This window comes from Malus domestica, chromosome 08 (genome assembly GCF_042453785.1).
Source record: "Malus domestica chromosome 08, GDT2T_hap1".
Taxonomy (NCBI): Eukaryota; Viridiplantae; Streptophyta; class Magnoliopsida; order Rosales; family Rosaceae; genus Malus; species Malus domestica.
Genome location: NC_091668.1, coordinates 14,636,207 through 14,656,779, shown reverse-complemented (window position 1 = coordinate 14,656,779; position 20,573 = coordinate 14,636,207). Strand labels below are relative to the sequence as shown.

General features: G+C 35.3%; 1 protein-coding gene and 1 long non-coding RNA gene across 5 annotated transcripts; both read right to left on the bottom strand.

The window, feature by feature from the left end:
* Nucleotides 1-429: 429 nt before the first annotated feature.
* Nucleotides 430-4,236, bottom strand: LOC103441475 (adenine phosphoribosyltransferase 5-like). Of its 4 annotated transcripts, none has more exons than XM_008380164.4 (7): nt 3,873-4,236; nt 3,612-3,722; nt 2,192-2,284; nt 1,591-1,740; nt 1,417-1,475; nt 939-1,004; nt 430-697 (listed from the first exon to the last, which is right to left on the bottom strand). In XM_008380164.4, the coding sequence occupies exons 1-7, from the start codon at nt 3,961-3,963 to the stop codon at nt 623-625; spliced, it is 645 nt and encodes a 214-aa protein (XP_008378386.1). In that variant the 5' UTR covers nt 3,964-4,236; the 3' UTR covers nt 430-622. The 4 variants fall into 4 exon arrangements, 3 of the variants coding, with proteins under 3 accessions (XP_008378386.1, XP_008378385.1, XP_070683083.1); XM_008380163.4 differs by having other exon boundaries at nt 930-1,004; nt 3,873-4,194; XM_070826982.1 differs by lacking the exons at nt 1,417-1,475; nt 1,591-1,740 and having other exon boundaries at nt 3,873-4,176.
* A 10,694-nt stretch (nt 4,237-14,930) lies between these two features.
* Nucleotides 14,931-15,497, bottom strand: LOC139198446 (uncharacterized). Its single transcript, XR_011583972.1, has 2 exons — nt 15,373-15,497; nt 14,931-15,286 (listed from the first exon to the last, which is right to left on the bottom strand). It is a non-coding gene; the product is annotated as an uncharacterized lncRNA (long non-coding RNA).
* Nucleotides 15,498-20,573: the final 5,076 nt, after the last annotated feature.

Sequence of the window (20,573 nt, the reverse complement as noted above, 5' to 3'; positions counted from 1 at the left end):
CCGTTGTATGCGCGTATAAGCGAATCATGATTTTGCCATGGTTATTGTACTCAAGCTTTTCGGATGCAAGTCTGCAGGGACTTTCACCTTAAAACATTAACTCTACGATTTTGCTGCTTGTCTTGTGGTATTGCTGCCTTTTGCAATTGTTGTTGCAGCTTTTCTTTCATTTTCCTTGGTTGTATATAAATCGACATTCCAGGTTGCGATGTAAATTCTTCATCGATTTGTTAAAATATCCAACTTTAGGTATTCACGACATAAGTGAACGAACATGGGTGATGATTTTGACACTCCAAAGATCACTTCCCGCACTCACTCTCATGCGTGAGAGCGAGTGCGGAAGGTTTTTCAAGGGGGAATCCTGAATAGTGATGGCACGCATCAGTTGAGGTCCATGTTTAGAGCCTCTTTGCTTAGCAAAAGAAATGAGCATCAGAGATTTAAATTGAATAATTTGCCATAATGCGGCGTTGAAGGTTTTCCTGTTTTAAGAATAAATCGATCTCTCGAAAATAACATTCGTCCATGAATTTTGTTCGAAATGGCTAATGTTACATACCAATCCACACGAGACGCGGACGAGGGAATGACGAGCATTGAGCACCGGAACTCGGTCGCTCTAAACATTCACGGCCATTTGCTCAAGTGAAGCGCCATTGTTTCTGCAGTCAGCCCAAGCAGAACTCGAACAGATCTGCATGAATGAAAACAAATTAAACTAACTTGGAGAACTTGTAGGAGACTAGCACACTTGATGACCTAGCGAATAATGTCTGAACAGTTAAGACAATGTTCGTACGGTCAAATTTCCCACGTGAAAAGGCATACTTCAGATCACAATCGAAGGCAAGATTCATTATATGCCACAGAAGGGAAAACACAGACAACGAAATTTGAATTGAAATTAAGGAGAATGGTGGAAGTACCAGCACTACCTCGTTATCTAACTCGCGTGGCTCCACAAGGATGTAGAGTGGCTTTCCATTAAGCCTGCACTGTCCCTGAAATGTCATAATCATCATTCATCAAGAGCAGCTCAACTGCACAGCACTTGAGATATCAAAAGACTTATGAGTGGCATGCACTCAATACACAAAGATGCTTTCGAATTTGAACTACCCTGAATTTTTAGGTCATGTTATGATGTTGGTCCCGAGAGTTTGGTACCTGTAGTTTTGTCTTTCGCAATTTTAGTCCCCTATTTATCAATGGTTGCAACTCAAGGACAATAATCTACCTTAACATTAGCCACTCGCGTAGGTCACTTGTCGAAAAACTGCAGCAATTACCATTGATAGGCCTACAACCGCGAAAATTGAAACTAGAGGTACCAAAGTGGAACTTCGGCCAAATTACATGGACTAGGATCGTAGTTTAGCGCAATTTTTAAGTTAATAAAATCGTAAACATTACCTTAACCTCAGGCAACCCAATAACGCATCCACATTCTACCACTTCAGCCCCAACACGTTCTAGAAGCACAGAAATTTGTTTTGGGATGATGTAAATTTCAAGTGTAGGGTAAACAAGCAGTTTAAGGGAGAAGATGAACAAGAAGTATCAAGGGCCTCAAGAGCAACCACGCACCTAAAAGTCTTATTGCTGCTGACAAGGTCCCACCGGTAGCTATCAGATCATCAATTACCAATGCACGTTCACCGGGCTGAACAGCACCAACGTGCATTTCCAGGCAATCAGTTCCGTACTCAAGCTCATACGCTTCTGAAATTACTTCTCCTAAATAAGCAGCATTGTTAAGTGAAGTTTAGCGTACGGGGAACATGAAAAATGAAAGGTACAAAATAGACGCTTCAGTGACAACCAAGACCTCACTCGCAAACATCCCAATGTTGGGAGTAAATTTTGCCTAAAACCGGTTGTATATCACACGATGAGAGAGATAGACACTGGTTGTATACTGTGGTAGGGAAGAAAAATAGCCAATGCGAACGTCACCCTAGTAAAAGGGCCTTATCCTAAATGAAACTAAGCACTAACAATAGATAAAAGCACATGGGGGAAAACAACAGCCTAATCTAATCTAATAGACCTTTCAAAGGCTCAAAGGACACCCACTTTATATAACTACATCAAAAGTTGATTAAGGAGGACTGAGGCATGATTAAAAAAGTAATTAGCTCCTGGACATCAACAAACTAAGCATTACACTAATTAAAATTAAGCATACCCGGCAACTTCCTAGGTTTACGTAAAGGGACAAACTTGGCACCAATTGCTAAAGCAATTGAAGGACCAAACATGAACCCTCTGGCTTCCACTCCTGCAGATTAATCATAAACAGAAGAAGTAAGAAAAGCAAACCACAAAAAAGAGTTTAATTATATAATAAAATTTCTAATCACTATTTGGTAAACTATATCACCAGCTTGAAAAGAACAGTGAATGAAGGCCAACAATTGAGACAGTCCAACATTCAAAACACCTTTTTTTAGCAATGCCTGTTCATCTGTCATGAGGGAAGCAAAATGTTGAAGAACTTCCACTCGGAGTTAACCATCTACATCAATAGCTAGCTTTCTTCACTTACGTAAAGCGCCGACAAGAATGCAAGGTTACAAGGAGCAAAAAGATATCTCTGTGAGAAATTAGTACTCTACCCTTAACTCAGGAAACTTACTCTGGTAGTAGTAACCGATACAAAAATGCTGCTCTTACCACATTTTTCATACAACATTAATACCGCCTCTCCAATACAGGTGGGACCTATCTCTATTTGAGAGGTGGTACAAATGTCGTAACTGCAGCATTAATCAAACCGAAATGATGATATCTGAAAGGATGATTTTCTAATTTGACCCCCTTTTGGTAATCAACAGGATGGTCACACAATCACCAGCAACAGAAATTTCGCAATTGTTTTAGGATACATTTGAGGTTAATAGTTTATGGATCGAAATAGACGAAAAAGAAAAAAAGCAGAATCTCAAGCAAATGAAAAAAAACATCCTGAACATCAGAAAGAATGCAACTACAAAAATGTTTGCGAAGTGGTCAACGAATCCTCTATGCGTCCAATCAACCAGAAAAATGCAGCAGTGTAGAAGAACGCAAATCGCTTATTATTGAAAACGTAACACAACACAGAATTGAGTTTTTTCTTCGTGAACTTCTGTTATGCACCGAATTATAAAGAAAAATGAAGTAATCTGCTCTGTTTTGAACTTGTGATCCCATTGCATTAGCCATTGATATAACTACCGAGGGAAATACATTGGGGAAAACTATTACACATTAAAAAAAGGGGCCAAATTAGAAAATCGTAATTTGACTAAGATGAATGATGTATGATGATACCAAAAGAAAAAAGAAAAGACTTGCCAGATATGAAAATTTTCAACGAAATCAGCAAGGATTGCAGCTCCAGAAAAATATTTCTCAAAACAATCAAAGGGGGAACAAAACAGTAAAACCCAAGAGCCAGACAGCAACTCATATATTAACTAATTAAGCCCACATTTTAATATCCACAACATTAACAAACCTTAAAACTTGCTTCAAAAGATTGTATATAAACGCACGCACGCACATATATATATATATATATATAGAGAGAGAGAGAGAGAGAGAGAGAGAGAGAGAAAGAGTACCGGCAACAACAGAGATGTCCATGTCTCTGTAGCGATCAACAAAAATGTCGACAACATGCTTGAAGGTCTTGTGATCAAGCAACAACGTTGTTATGTCTTGAAACATTATTCCTGAACACATTCATACATACCCAACACACAAAAACATTAAAATAGTAAACAAATACCCACACAAATCATCAAACTTCACAAAAACACTGACAATTCTACTTAAAAAAAATTAAAATTACCCAACAAAACAAGAAAAGCAAAAAATGGAACCTGGTTTTGGAAAGTGAGGCACAACCCTGATGGCCTCTGATATGGCTTGGAGCCTTGGGTCTCCTTTCAGTCCATTTTCTGCTGCAAACATTCTCTCTCTCTCTCTCTCTCTCTGGTTTTTCTTTCTCTTTCTCTCTCCACAAATGCTTGAAGGGAATGAATATTGGTCTTTAGGTTATGAAAAACTTTGGGTTGAAGAATCAATGGGTTTTGGGAGTTTCCCTCCTAAAAACTGACTGAAAACCTTAAATCTATTTGCTTTGTTTCGTCTCTCTCAGCCTGTTGGTGTTGGTGTTGGTGTTGGTTTGTGTTTGGATTAATTGGTGGCTACTGGTTTTTTGTTTCTTCATTTATTATGATGGCCAACCCACAGCACTTCCACTTTGGAAGTTACGTAGGGGAAGTTTGATGCTGACGCAGCTTTCATGCACGTGTGCTCCACGCTGCCTGCCTTTTCCCATAATTTTTCTTCGGAAAAAAAGAAAAGCAAAATCAAGGTCGAAACTTCAATATGTTTTTACCACAAGAAATTTAATTTAAACATCATGCATGTGTTTGGTTTGCCACAACAAATGAAGGGTTCTGTTTGAAAGTGATTTTAAGTTTGTAGTTGATTGTACTCTGAGTCGAGGTTTTATTCTTTATGGTTGAAGTTTATTATTGATGACATGGATTCTTGAAAAAAAAAATTCAATTCAATTAACAAATTTTGCAACATATACTACTAATAATTTTGGTATGCTACTATATGATATCAATGTTATTAAGATTTTTCTTAATAGTAGAACTCTCTATCATCTCATCTATTTGGCATAATTTTCGTGTTAATATTATAAAATAATGTGCTAAAAAGATAAAATGACAAAGAGCTTCATTCTAAATTAATTATGTTGGCTAGAACATTAAAAAGGAAAAATTGATAGGCGAACAAGTATATATAAATTTATAAAGTTGTGTATTAATTCGTGAGGATGGAAACAAAAAGAGAGAACGAGGGAAAAAAGGGAATCACGCGCCACAATTTGAAGTAGGAATACGGGAGAGAGAGAGAGAGAGAGAGAGAGAGAGAGAGAGAGAGGTCTGAGTCTGACTTATGGATGTTATTTCACTGTAGAGTGTATCTAGCTACTTCACCTACGTTTTCCAAATTCAAGAAACGAATGATTTCATGCCTCCATTTTATACTGTATTTGGAACATCAACTGATCTATGTGTGAGTTAGGATAATTTTACAAAGATTAAATTTCAATGTAAAATTTTATAAATTAAATGACACGTAAATTAATAATTAAATTATTACGTAGATATTGATAAGCATGTTCATCATTCATATGTGTTATAATATAAGTAAATATTATAGAGAATTTCTCTTTACTTATATTTTTAATGTAAAAATATGATTTTTCGTTAAAATAAACAGTACCAAAAACTTTTCGTTAAAATTCATTAAAGAAAAAAATCATTAATGAGGCACACTTAATCTGACGGCCACGATCTTCCTCAAATCCCACCCTCCTCGCCTGTTACTTTGCCCAATTTTTCTTGCATGCACTTTTGTAAACATCGAAGTAGAGGGCATTATCGTCATTCCAAATAAATTGACGGCGATCTATACGCAGAGAATCCAGCTGCAGGAGATTTTGCAGATTTTGGAGGTGGTCCTATGGAGAGATGTTTCAATATGCCCTGAACATGATGTAGTGTATCACGTGTCATTATACGAATAGTAAGATACTTCTGTTAAAAAAGTAACAACATAAAAAATTAAACTCTCCACAACTTATATAATAACACGTGGTATTGTGTAATTTTCTTGATCTTAAGGTGGTCCTGCACCCCCATCATTTTTAACGCATGCTTACTAAGCTTTATCCAATCTAATTATGCCCTACACGTGACATTATCTGCCGAATTATGCACCAACTAGCCCCGTAAGCAAGCCACGTCATGAGATAGGGCAAATTTAATCCAGAATTCCAGCCAAGGTTAAAAGGCTAGCTCATCTTATGACCGCAAATGCTAACAGGAAGTGGGGCCAGCCCTTGACAAGAATGTCGGCCACCCAAAACGAGCCAAACGACTCTTTTTCGATCCGACAGTTTTAATAATTGGACAATTAGTTGATTCAACGTTCCAAATTCAAACCTATTTAATTTTAAATTTAAATTTTTAAATACATTAAATCAAATGACAGAGATCAATTATGATCTATCTAACGGTAAAAAAAATTTAACAGCACAAAATTAAATCTAAATGCTAAAACAATTGAAAACAAATCTTTAAATCAAAAGTCACCCAAAAACTCTATAAATACATGTTTCATGGTATATGTTTAGTGAATTTTCAACTTTTATTGGAATCTAAATAGTTTTAGGTTGAAATGTTCATATGATAATCTACGTAAATTTTATTATAAAAAAAAAGTCATCGAAAAAAAATGTAGCCTAAATTCATTCTTTAATAATCTTGAACTAAAGTTTTAACCTAGAACCATTGAAGACGAAAAATTGTTTCAGGGTTAAGAATTTTAGGTTTTAACCCAAGGGTAGAAGATAGTCTTAGTAAATAGTAATAACCAGAGTGTATCTCCACTCGGCCCACCCCTAAATGAATTATCCAGATAATTGGTATTAAAAAATTATTTTTTATGAAATAATATTTTATGTTTATTATTCGAAACTATAGTTTTTGGGTACAAATTTTTAACCAATCATGTAGCGTCATGTGTCCTAATCTTGTAAGAATTGTGTGGATAGATTTCCGATAAGTTTTTTAACCAATCCTATTGCGCCAAGTATCACTATCTGTTCAGAATTCTTGTGCATAGATGTTCAATAAGATTTTCAACCAATTACGGCGTGCCACTTGACATTATTTACAACCTCATTCTTTTGTTTTCTCCTTATAAACTCTACATCCAACCTAAACTCACATACCAAAATCAAAATATGTTTGAATCCTTCTTATCTTGAGTTCTTACAATGTCTTCTTCAAGGAGATTATTAGAAGTCAAAGAGCAAAAAAATTAGTTGTTTGAAATGGAAGAGCAAGACGATGAAGAACGTAGAAGAGGACATGATGAAGCAAGAAGGAAGAGAGCTGCATATACCCGTCGTGTCATGCAAGCTAGGGTTGTAATCTCCAAACCCAATTGTTCCATGAACCTCAATAGAAAAAGGGAACAACAAGGTAAGAATGTCTTGGAAGATTACTGTGTCCCAAATAGTGTCTACCTTGATGCGTATGTTAGACGTCATTTTAGAATGCAATTGCATTTTTTCAACAAAATCATGATTGCTATTTGCAACCATGATTCATACTTTGTGTAAAAGAATGATGTTTTTCTTGTCAAGGGTCTCCTACCTAAGCAAAAACTTATTGTTGCCCTGCAGATGCTAGCATATGGGGCATCTACAGACCAAGTGGATGAGATAGCGAGGATGAGAAATTCAGCGGTTCTAGAGTTCCTTTTGAGGTTTTGCAGTCGAAGTTATCTACACCAATGAGTACCTTCGGCAACCCACGACCACGAACTTGCAAAAGCTTCTGAAGAAGGGATATGATTGGAAGCATCGACTCTATGCACTGATAATGGAAAAACAGTCCCAAGTTCTTGGCAAGGAGAATATGGAGACAGAAAAGAAACCAAAAATATCATTTTGGATTGTGGCATATATGATACGTAGATTTAGCATGCTTTTTTCAATATTCCAGGAACTCAAAATGCCTCAATGTCCTTGGTCAATTCTCAGTGTCCAACGATGTGCTGCGAGGAAAAGCTCCTCAACTCACATATGCAATCAATGGAACCATGTACTTGGGAGCGTACTATCTAGCAGACAACAAAACCAATGTGAATATCATTTGTCAAAACAATATTCGCGTCCACAAAGTGTAAAGTAAAAGGACTTCGCAAAATGTCAAGAGGCGTGTAAGAAGGATGTGGAGCGCTATTATTGTGTCCTCTAAGCTCGTCCAGCAATTGTTAGAAAGGATGCTAAAAACGAAAACTATCAGTTTCTGGAGGGACCAACCATTGTACTTCTAGGGGAAGGTCTTAATGACCAGTAGTTTGAAGCTTTAAGCAACCAGGTTTTTTTCGCAAGGGGTTGTGATTCTAGCAAGAGGCGATCGGTCAGGGAAAAGGGACAGGGAAAAAGTAAAGAAAATTTGACACTTGATTCTTGACCACAAGATCTTACCCTAACGGTCAAGATTAGTTGAACCTTAAGATCGGTAGGGAATTGCTCCGGTGATGATGTCTGAAAACCTTAACATGAAATGAAATCCTTTTGGGATTGGGGACCTACAAGTGGTAGGGCATGATTTTGTTTATAATTAACTAACTACTCGTGGACATGGTACCATGAGGTTATGATGATGATTTTGTTTAGGAGGAGGATTCTCTTTTCTTTTATTCTCATTCCCTTCCTTCCCCTCCTTTCACATATTATTTTTTATCTTATTGTCTCTATAAACAAATCAATATAAAATGTTGACATGACTAAACCGTAATCGTTCAAATAGAATGGGAGGGAAGGGAGAGAGTTTAGGAGGGGAGAGAATCCTCCTCCTATCTTTATGGTGTCACATCTTGTTAATACGTAACCTCAACCAAATCTTCAACCTTAGTTATAGTAAAATATCAACTAGATTAAGATACTTAACAGCTGTTTATTTCACTCTTACCTATAAAAAAAACACGTCCTTTGTTTGTTCGTATGAAATTAAGGGGGAGTTTATGGTTGAACTATAATGAATATTTAAGAGAAATGATAATTACAATTTCTTTTTTTAGTATTTCAGACACTCTTGTTTATTTCTGATCATTATTTCTATTTGATTTATTCAACTTGATAGTAAAAAATTAAGAGGCGGGTATTAAAAGAACACCTCTCTTTTTTAAAAGGAGAAACAAAAAAACTATGTCCAACTATATAAGATAAAACATAAATTAATTATTTAAAAAATATTGTCCAATTGTTTAAGGTAAAAGTAAAATAAAAATAAATAGATAAATTTCATTCATGTGCTTCATTCCCTCCTAATTCCCTTAGTATGCCAAAAACATTCACTTCTAACTTCATTACACCATTGAATATAGTAGGTTATTTAATCCAATTTAGTCCTCGACGAACAAGGCCCACTGAATATGTGATCATCCACCAAGCATATTCTAAAATTTATAATCAGCAAGTTGAGTAAGTCACATCACACACCTAGTCTAGACTCCTAGCTAACAAAAAAAATGATCATTTCTTGTTTAGATCTCACATCAAACAAATCCCACTTGGTAATAGATTTTTTTCCTTTCATTTTCATTGCATCATTGAGTACAATTTAGGAAAAGGAGTGCATTTCATTTAACTTTATTAATTATTAGCCATGTTGATATGGACAATGAGACATTAAGAAAGTGATTTCTCTACCAAAATCATCCTATGTAATTCTAGACTTGTTATTGGATGTTGGTTTTCATGTTTAGTTAAAAATATATTCCGGTTTAGTGATATTCTTATTTACTTATAAGTGAGAGATCTTAGGTTTGATTCTCGCAATAATGTTGTCCACTTGAAAGTGATTTCTCTACCAAAATCATCCTAGGTAATTCTAAACCTCACAATGGACTAGCAATAATGTGGTTCATATTCGTTTTTGGTGAGAATCGAACTTAATGATGTGAAAAATAAGTTAACACACAAAATTAAACCCTCTTTTTATCAATTGTAGCAAAGTATGTAAATAGGGATCGTTCTAGACTGGGGATTAGGAGGGATTGCTAAACACTTGAAAACTGACTTAGAAATGTAAACACAAAGTTTAAAGCACTAGATTAGACTCAAAGAATGCAAAACTCACGTTAAAATACTAAAACGAACCAAAAGAATCAAAACAGCAACCAAACACTCAAAACTGCCTAAAAACCACTTTCTGGGCAGTTTTGGGACTCTAACTCAACTTGGACGAATTTTGGTTTCCTAGTGACCTAAAACACCTAAAAACATAAACCAACACACTTTCCAATTAATCTAGGAATTCAAAATAATTGGGGATTTGATTTGGACGAAAATAAACTTAAATGGCAGATTGTAAGAGAAACAGATTGTAATACAAAGTTATGAAGAATCAATGGATGATGGAATGGCTAAGGGTTCTTCTCCACACATGAAATATATGCAACGTAAATCAATTTCCAGTTATCAATTCAATAAGTTATGAACCTCAACACTCCAAGTTAATTAGGTCTGCTTAAATTAACCTTCAGATTTCCCTAGGATCATTGAATTGGATGAATATGCATTGCAAACAAATTATTCCTAACAAGTTCTTTATATGAACAGCATGATAAAGACACAAGTTAGAATCATTACGTTCTTTGGAAATCATAAACATCGACAAGGCATTCGTAACTATGAAAAGCATGATACTCTTGCCAGGAATCTACTTAACACGATCGTGACTAGCGACCTTCACTACTTACGAATATAAATTCATAACGATTAGGTGAAACAAATTTATATCCTAGCATCAAATTCAAGCATGCAAATTAAGCGTGCACTCTCAATCAACATACAAGAATAAGTTCTAAATCAAATGGTTAAGCAAACTGTATTCACGACTTATGTAACAATAACTGGAAGTAATCAACTCATTTCACATATATAATCATGGTTTTGAATACACCTTTAGCCAAAAACGAAATTAGCCAATCATACTTAAAGCAAAACAAAGATTACATGAATTAGACATTAAAATCCAAAGAAAGAAAACACCTAGAATGCTCCAACTTGGCAGCAAGTGCATCCAAGACTCCTCATTTCCCTTGCTTGCGGCAAATTGGGTTATGGACAGGTTTTGGGTAGTTTTATGGTGTAGAATGGATGGGGAATGGTATGGAAAGGTTTAGGGTGAGTGTGGAGGAGTGTTTGATGGTTAGAGGGTGGTAGAGAACTCGGCAAAGATGGTGGAATAAGGTGGAGTGGCTGTTATGTTTTCTGGGCACTAGAATGGTGTTTTTGGGGTGTTTTGCTGCCTAGGGTGAGTATGGACGAATTTTCTGCATGAATGATGAATATGGGAGGTTCAACCCTTTGCCAAGGGTTGTAAACATGTATATATAGGTCCCAAAAACCCTAGAGAATCAGATTAGGCAGTGGGGAAATGCACAGCAAGGAGGGTGAATTTGTGGTGTGCAATGGTCCAAGGATGAAAATGGAGCAATGATGCAAAGTATGGAGGGTAAAATGGAGTGGTATTTCAGCTAGGGAGCATGAATGATTGTGTTCATTGCATGGAAATGAAAAGGGGAGGTGAAATGTTTCAGAAATTAGTTAAAGGTGCAGCAACATGTGTTGCACAAGGCATTGGATCCCAAATGTGGATGATGGAGCATCAATTGGTGCATGGAATGGTTGTGAAAGTTGTGTGAAATCAGATGGGTGAAGGGAACAAGAGGTATGCAGCAATTGAGTGTGATAATTGAGTGTATTGGGTCATGAAATCAGAAATATTTTAGGGGACAAGGATGATTAAGCATGCATGGGAATCCAAAGGGAATGCTATGTGGATTGCATGGCAAGGATGTGTGTCCTTTTGTGGCTGAATTCATGATCCTTTGTACACTAATTCTTCACATTCTTAGCCTCTTTAAGTCTTCAATTTCGTCCAAACCTTGGTTCCAAATATGTGACATGCATTCCAAGCTCCATTTTGCTCCAAAATGCATCTTCTTGCCTACTTTGTCCTTAAAATCTGAAAACACATGAAAATGACTTTAAACATTAAAATAACTAAGGAAACACGACATAAATGCACAAGAACAAGCCAACTAAGTCGCATAAATATGCTCCTATCACTTAAGACCTCTTATTTACAGGTGAAGAGGAATACTACTAGGCCTTAGTACTAAATGCCTCTAATTTGAAGTCTTTTGACTTATGTGTTCTCCAGTGACTTGTCCTTTGTGGGGACCACACACCGAAAACAATAGCACCCTGCACATACTGCCAAATGGCGGGTAACCACAGGGTCCAACACGACGTCGTTTACACGTAGGATTTACGCTATCCAAAATCCAATATGTCATTTTTCGGATTGAGTTTTTATTTTATTTATTTTTAATTTTATTTCTATTTTTATGTATGAGTAGCGCAGCATAGCTTGGACCATGAAAGCTTCTGACTCTATTATGAATTATCGAGTTCTGATCAAATCAGAAATGGATCCAACAGTGATGGCAGAACTCTGATGTGCCCCGCAGTTGAACCTCATGGCCTTCTCAGCCGCCACCACTCGCTCCAATCTTCCGACCTCCTCTTCTCAACCCTGCTGCAAGGTTCCTAAGAGCATCCCTGTGAGGGGTTTTATATGGGTTTGGAAAAGTGATGGATATAGCATATTTTAGAGGTCCGAGGAATCTTTGGGGCTTTATAAAAAAATCTCTACCAATGGTGGGCTATTTCTTTCAGGCTATATATATTTAATTATGTGGTAATTTGATTATGCAATGATTTTTTTTTTGTCTTAACTTTTCTTAAGTTGATTTTTGGATGTGTTATCTTAAACTTTTGTATGAACCTTTTAATTATGTAGTAATTTGATTATGCAATAACTTTTTTTTTGTGTTAACTTTTCTTAAGTTGATTTTTGGACGTGCTATCTTAAGCTTTTTTTAATGAACCTTTCAACTTAAAAAAGTTCAAATTGTGACAAAGTTAGATTTTATCATTTATGAACCGTTCGTTGGATTAGATTCTATTATCTCAATCTCATCTGTTGAAAGATAATAATGTGATTTTCACATACAACACAACAATTTACCTAGCACCAATTGGTAAATTAGTATCGTACAACTTTGAAAAAAATTATTTGAAAATTGCACTCACCAATGCCCATGAACGTTAAATCAATTTGAAAATTTAATTCTTATGGAATTTAAAACAATCATTAATAAGCCATATTGCAAGAAAAATATGTAAGAATTTTTTTTTTTAAAAAAGAATAAAAGAAGAGTATACATGTATTCGCAAGTGGAGGAAAAGTAATAGAATTTTGCTCACATGGGCTGTCACTTTGTTTGTGGGACCCACTGTTTTTTTTTTTTTATTAGATGTAGCCCAATTTTATACTACCCAATAAAGGAAGTTGCTAGCCTAGTGGTGGATCTAGTCTCATTTTCTGACTCATTGAAGATGAAATTTCTTATTGAGGCTTGAATCTATTGGGGATGCTGTAACACCTCTCTCTCTCTCTCTCTCTCTCTCTCTCTCTCTCTCTCTCTCTCTCTCTCTCTCTCTCTCGGTTTGAATAATTGCTGCATCTTTTGTTTGGTTTCCGAGAAAGTGGAAGAAAGAATGAAATTTGGAAATCTACTATGTAACTTGGGAATAATTTCAATTAATTAGATAATCTAGCATTTATTTTGTTTCAGAGATTGTGGTTAGGGCATTTGGGGGAAATTTTGAAATCTCAAGGGTATGGGAAAAATTATAAAATTGCAAGGATTGAAGTTCATGTGGATAAAGTTTGAACTGTTTAGAAATTGAAGTGTTGTTGCATGCAGCTTGAGACTAATGTCGTTTAGGGAGTTGTTGCTTATTGCCAATTTGCCATGCTGTGTGATTTCGGTTTTGTCCATTCTATTGTTGTATATAATTTTTCATCTAACCAATAATAACACAATCATTTGGGAATTTTTACTGTAAATCGTGCATACTTGAGGCCGAATTGGTTTTTAATTGAACAAGCATTTACTTGTACCTATTCGGGTTAAATCTGTCTCTCGCACAACTTCCCGAGATTTTGCCTATCAGGCAAGGTTTGCTGCTTGGTGTGCTGTAATATGAGTTTGCTATTAGTTTCAATAGTGCCTTTGTGGGGCCTTTTGTTAGGCTTTGAGACTCACAATCAAAACTAATATAAATTTGAGTGTGCCATTGTTATCTTTGTATAATAAATCGTTCTTTTTTAATTGGGTTGATTACTTGCGCCACAAGTTACTTAGACTTCTTGATTCTATTGGATTGTTATGGGTTCAGTCTGTATAAAATTCTTTTTCTTGCCTCGTAAACAAGGACTTTTACTCATAATATTATATGTTCAGATAAAAGGAGTTCAGGGCCCTTCCAACTATTTCTTTGATTACAGTTAACACTAAAGAAGCAAGGTTAATTAGTTTAGCTAGATTAATCATAGATGAAAACTTTGAACGAAACGCAGTTGAAAATGATTTAAAACACAATGGAAGATACATTAAACAACAGATCTACTTTATGTAAGTACAAACAAAAGAGACTCGAGCAAGATTATAACCTTGTCAGGCAAGGTTCATCTTCTTGCAACCACTTCTCTTTGTATTTTACAGGGGTTGTAATCTTTTAGAGAATGAAATGTAAATCGGGTTTACTAAAGGGATTTGATACTACAATACTAGGAAAGGTAGCAGAGCTTCTAAAACTTAACAAAAGATGGCTTTCTATGGTGGATCTATGACTAAAAGGGTAGAGTCTCGACAAAATGAAGCTTTATGGTTTCTTGCTTGTCTGAGAGCAAAGTTGGATGTCTTGTGATTGATTGGTTGAGTGTCTTTGTCCCTTGTGTCCCTTGCTACTTTTATAGATTTTTTAGCTTGACTGTCTAAGCTTTGCCTTTTGGTGATGGTCTCTAGAACATGGGGAGTCACCATTTATTTAGCTATCCATATCCTTGAAAAGTACTTTTTGTTAGGGGGTGAGCCGCCCTGAGGGTCACTTCTCACGTAGGCTTGTTGCCTATATGATGATGGGTTGCTAAACAAACATCACCAAAGGGTCCCCTCCCAATTCTGTGTCTAAGTTTCAATTTTGCAGGTTCAATCCAATTATCTTCTCTTCCATTCAAGACAGCAGGGAGTTTTTGTAAACAGCGTTATGCCACTGATTCACTGACCCAAGGGCGACGTAAATTATTTGGGATTATCTCAGGTCATATCACATTCTCTCCCTCTCTTTCTTAATCGATTGGGAACCCATGCTCTAAATGTCAAAATGTCATATAACCTTACCGAATGCGAACGAAACATTTTACACAAATTCACAAGGTTTCGCTAGTGTACCATACACGCAATGGTTTCACATACAAAGCAATTCAAACGCTAAAGAAATCAAAGGAAATGGGATCAATAAAACATATGATCACAGACGTTGTACTTAGAAATTTCATAACTGAGCATTAATCAGTTGTCTTCCATCATCTGTTCAATTGACCAACAAAAGCATCAAACTTTATCTCCCTTCAGACTCTTCAATTTTCCCAGAAACGAGACCGAGTCTGTTTGGTTACTGGGAAAATTTAACTCAACCGATTCAACCTCTTCACAATTTTTTGGTAACCATTTACGCAAAAGTCTTCCACCAATTTGATCGTTCACTGAGAAACTAATCAGACAAAAGATATATATAGAACAATGAAAAGCTTAAAAAATTCAATAAATACATGAAATTGGAGATTAATAAACACTCACCGAAAGTTGCTGATGAGCTCCGATGAGTTTGAAATTTCGACGAATTTAGAGTGAAATTTACATATGAATAAATAGTATATACAATAAAGCAAATGGAAACTCCTCTCCACTCCTCGTTGGGCTGGAATCAGTGAATCTGCTGACCCTCTCTGTTCCTCCTTTAAATTCTGTAGAAATTACGCAAAATTACCTCGTAGAACCGCAATCTCATAACTTATGTTTTAACAACCAAATTGACAAAAAATTTAACAGGGGTATGACATTGCAACGAATTCATAAGTAAATGTATGACATTACAATATTTAAAACATGATGTATGAGATTGTAGTTCGACCTATAATTAAGATAATTTTATGTAACTTACCCATTTTTCTTTTTCTTTTTTTCTTTTTTTCTCTTTTTTCTTCTTCTTTAATCCTTTCGATTAATTACACCGACATTCCTAAAACTTAACTCGAATATCATTTAAATCCTCTATAACTCAAATTTTGTTACTCAAGTCTCTAAAACACAACTCGTGCCACTTTAACCATACCATTAATATTCATTAAAACTTTTTAAATGGTACTTATGGCTCACTTATATACCAGAAACTTATTGGTGTATTTAAAATTGTAATAACGATTAAAGTGAGACACTCGTTGAATTTTACCCATAAACTTTGAATTTGAAAAATTATGTGAGAATTCAAATTGAATTATAAGATGTGTTGCTTTAAGTAAGCCTATTATATTTTGCATCTGTTGGTCAAATTCATGTCTTGTCTCTTACAAAAGTGTGCATGCCATGGAAGTTTTAATCAAATCTTGTTCTCCAATAAACCATGAAAGTTGAGTGTGGGAAAGAAGGGGATAGGAGTTTAAAATCACATTGAAATTTTCAATTATTTTATTAGAAACTATGTTTGCACTAGTGTTTAAAATATTAATATGCAAATTTATGAAAATATAAAAGGCTTATTATATTAACACCCCATAAATTGTTGAATAAACTCCACATACTTAATACACCACACATTTGTTTTTTCACTTAAAAATTATCTTAATGCACCCCACATACTTCTCCATAATACCCTCACACCCTACATTATATACATCTTATATTTTCTACATACACCCCACAATTCTCAAATCTTATAACACTCATTTTTAATTTTTCATGGACTGAATCTAAACATTTGAACGTTTCGTTTGCCGAATGATTTCAAATCATCTGAGAGCCATTGATATATAATACTATATGAACAAATGCAACTTAATTTCATGCGTCTGGTTGTCTAACATTCAATTGAAATAGATTCCTATAGTTGCTACCCCTTTTCTCAAGGTTTGCCGCAGAAAATGTTGCCTTTCTTAATCGCTAAACTTTTCTCTTGGGAATGATAAGGTGGGTTTTCCCAGACATATGTTGTCATTCATATATTGATGAACTAGGTCTCCATCTTTTTTTTTTTTTTGGTCGAAAAGAACTAGGTCTCCATCTTTCTAATACAAATAACATAAAAGAACCAACAAATTTGATGGGGATTGGCACCAAATGATTCCATTAGACCTTCAAAATTACCTTCTCTCAATACATGTGGAAGGTATATCGATTTCGTGTTCCATTAATCAAAAATAATTTTTTTCAATCAACATGTCTGTTGTTTCATTGGTTAGGGTTTCGTTCAACAATGGAGGGTTAAAGGGGTTTTGATAGTTGAAGAAGAGAAATAATACGTTAAAAGTGATTTGGGGTGTATTTAGATTTTTTTTAAAACCTAATAAGATCAAAATTGTCATTACATAGTGGAGTAAATAAGTTATTTAATATTAAATTTTAATGTAGAATGCATTCAATATTTTGTAGGATGCTAATATAAAAAATCAATATAAAAATACATATGAATATCGGTTACCTTCGCCGAAAATTATTAAAATTTACAGTACAGCGCGGGTATATGAACACTGGTTGGCACACACCTGGCCCATTTGGATGTTTAATTTTTTATAAACGGTGGTGATGGATAAGTTACTACTGAGACAACGGTGAAGTTTTGAAAGTGACAATGATGGTGAAAACGTTTTACTGTGGTTAATTCTATTTACCCATTTGTCTATTAACTACCAACCAATATATACATACATACATACATATATATATGTGTGTGTGTGTGTGTCTATTAACTACCAACCTAGGTATTCTAATATTGTGTTTTGGAAAAATCCCTTAATGACACGTTTACTAATCCGTAATCAGAGTGAGAGGAATTGAATTGAGGAGGAATTGGATTGATGATGAATTGGAATGAAGTAGAATTAGAATTAGATTCCTATTGAAGTTATTTACCAAAATTGTCTGGAATCAGAGTAAGAATAACATTGATGTATATAAATTGTTTACCAATTCACATGAATCGGAATCATAACTAATATGATTGCTAAAGTAACCCTACTTTAACTAATTTATTTTATATTCTAATTATTTTTAGTAAAACTTGTATTCTTTTATTTTTTTTAATTTTTTACAAGAGAGAATAATTTTTTATCTTTTATAAAACTTTTAAGGGTAAATTACATAGTAGCCCCTCAGGTTTGAGGTCTATTCCAATCTTATACAACATCTTTAAAACATTTCACTTTCATACCTCAAGTACTATTTTATTTCAATTTCATACAACCGTTACATTTTCCATCCATGGATCTATTAAATGCTGACGTGACTGCCACATAGATGCCATGTGGCTGCCAAATGTTTGCCACGTGGCAAATAAAATAATTTTTTAATTTTTTTTAAAAAAACCTGAAATTGGAAGAAGAAGAAAAAAAAACAAAAAAAAAAAGGGACCGAACCCCTACAACCCAAAAGAAGAAGGAGGAAGAAGAAGAGAAGAAGAAAGAGAAGGAGGAGGAAGAAGAAGAAGAAGAAGAAAAAAAAAAAAAGGATCGAACCCCCTGCAACCCAGAAGAAGAAGGAGGAAGAAGAAGGAGGAAGAAGAAGAAGAGAAGAAGAAAGAGGAGGAGGAGGAAGAAGAAGAAGAAAAAAAAAAGGACCGAACCCCCTGCAACCCATAAGAAGAAGGAGGACGAAGAAGAAGAGAAGAAGAAAGAGGAGGAGGAAGAAGAAGAAGAAGAAGAAGAAGAAGAAGAAGAAGAAAAAAAAAAGAAAGGGACCGAACCCAGAAGAAGAAGGAGGAAGAAGAAGAAGAGAAGAAGAAAGAGGAGGAAGAGAAGAAGAAAGATGAGGAGGAGGAAGAAGAAGAAGAAGAAGAAAAAAAAACAAAAAAGGACCGAACCAGAAGGAGGAAGAAGAAGAAGAGAAGAAGAAAGAGGAGGAGGAGAAGAAGAAGAAGAAGAAGAAGAAGAAAAAAAGAATGATCGAACCCCCTGCAACCCAAAAGAAGGAGGAAGAAGAAGAAGAGAAGAAGGAGGAGGAGGAGGAGGAAGAAGAAGAAGAAGAAAATAAAAAATAAAAAAGGGACCGAACCCAGAAGAAGAAGAAGAAAGAGAAAAAAAAACAAAAAGATATGTGGCAGACAGGTTTTGTAAAAAAAATTAAAAAATTATTTTATTTGCCCCGTGGCAGACATTTGGTAACCACGTGGCATATATGTGGCAGCCACGTCAGCATTTAACAGATCCATAGATGGAAAATGCAACGGTTGTATGAAATTGAAATAAAATAGTACTTGAGGTATGAAAGTGAAATGTTTTAAAGATGTTGTATAAGATTGCAATAGACCTCAAACCTGAGGGGCTACTATGTAATTTACCCAACTTTTAAATAATCCTAATCGCATAGATTACTTCAAATTTGATATGAAGGAATCATTTTTTATTTGCTTCCAACTCTTATTCACCCTAAACCCTATTAGAAGTACCTACAGAAAGTAAACCAAAATAAAATTTTATTTCCTTCTCTCTCTTCCCCCTTTCCTTCCTTGACACACCCCGATCCCTATATTCCCCGAATATCAGGGTAGGCACGTGATAGCTGACACTCGATGGTGACGAAAGCCATTTATTTAGTGCAATTGCTAAAAACAAGGGATAGATAAGACTTATAAATATAAAAGAATAATGAATATGCATTTAAGGAACGTGTTCAGAGCATACAACTAACTAGACACTAAAGAAAATAATATAAAATTAAATGAACAAAGGAGTGGGTCCTACACCGAGAGGACTCGAAGATGCCTATGCAGAAATGCTTGGATGCCGGGATTGTATGCCTCGATTCTAAGTCCTGAAAGGGGCGCAAAACAAACATGAGTGGACCAAGTTGATATATATATATATATATATATATATAATATATATATATATAGTAAAACAGTTATCAACGTACTAACACTCAGGTTTTATGAAAACACATATATAATGATAAACATAAGTTTTCCGAAACCTAGCATGCTGTGCAATGTCTCAAATCATAACTTGTATATATAATAATCACTAGTGAATTGTCCAATAACCCCTAGGCCCTATGCCGACTCCCCGTCTTTGAGCAGACAGTCAGAGGAAAATAAACTTCAAGCCCCATGTTGGCTCCCCGTCCTTGTGCTAATAGCCAGAGGAAACACACTCCAGGCCCTATGCCAACACCAAACCGTCGTCCGGGAAGGACTGGAATATATCCCTACGTCCCGTAGCGGAAATGACCACTAGGTAAGTGCAAAACCATTGAACATATATATATTGAAAAACAACTTCATAGTATAAAGTCATCCATCATCTATACTATAAAGAGGTGTTCGAAATATGTTCTAAATATCATATCGTCATCCATCGGATATTCTATAAGAACATGGGTTATAGGAAAAATAGTAATAATTCAAACTAGTTTCAGTAAGCATGTTATCTCACAAAACATTTCATAAAACATAATCATTAAATAATGCTTTTCATGTATGCAATTCTACTATTAAAACATGCTTTTGAAGGGGTCCATTCACAATACTTTGCCGCCAAAGAGCCACGCAACCTATTGAAGAAGGAACACCACAGATAATTGCCCCTAAGCACATAAAGGGTCCAATTAATAAAACTCTATTATAACAATTGAATCTGGGAAAACGGACGTCGGAAACGGGCTCAGGACGTCGAATTACCCTAAAAAGGGTCTCGGTTAAATTTCGTAAAAGTCGATAGAATATTCTTAAAATATTCCCTAATGGAATATTCCCTAACAGAATATTTCCCATAAAGGGTTTGGACCGGTTA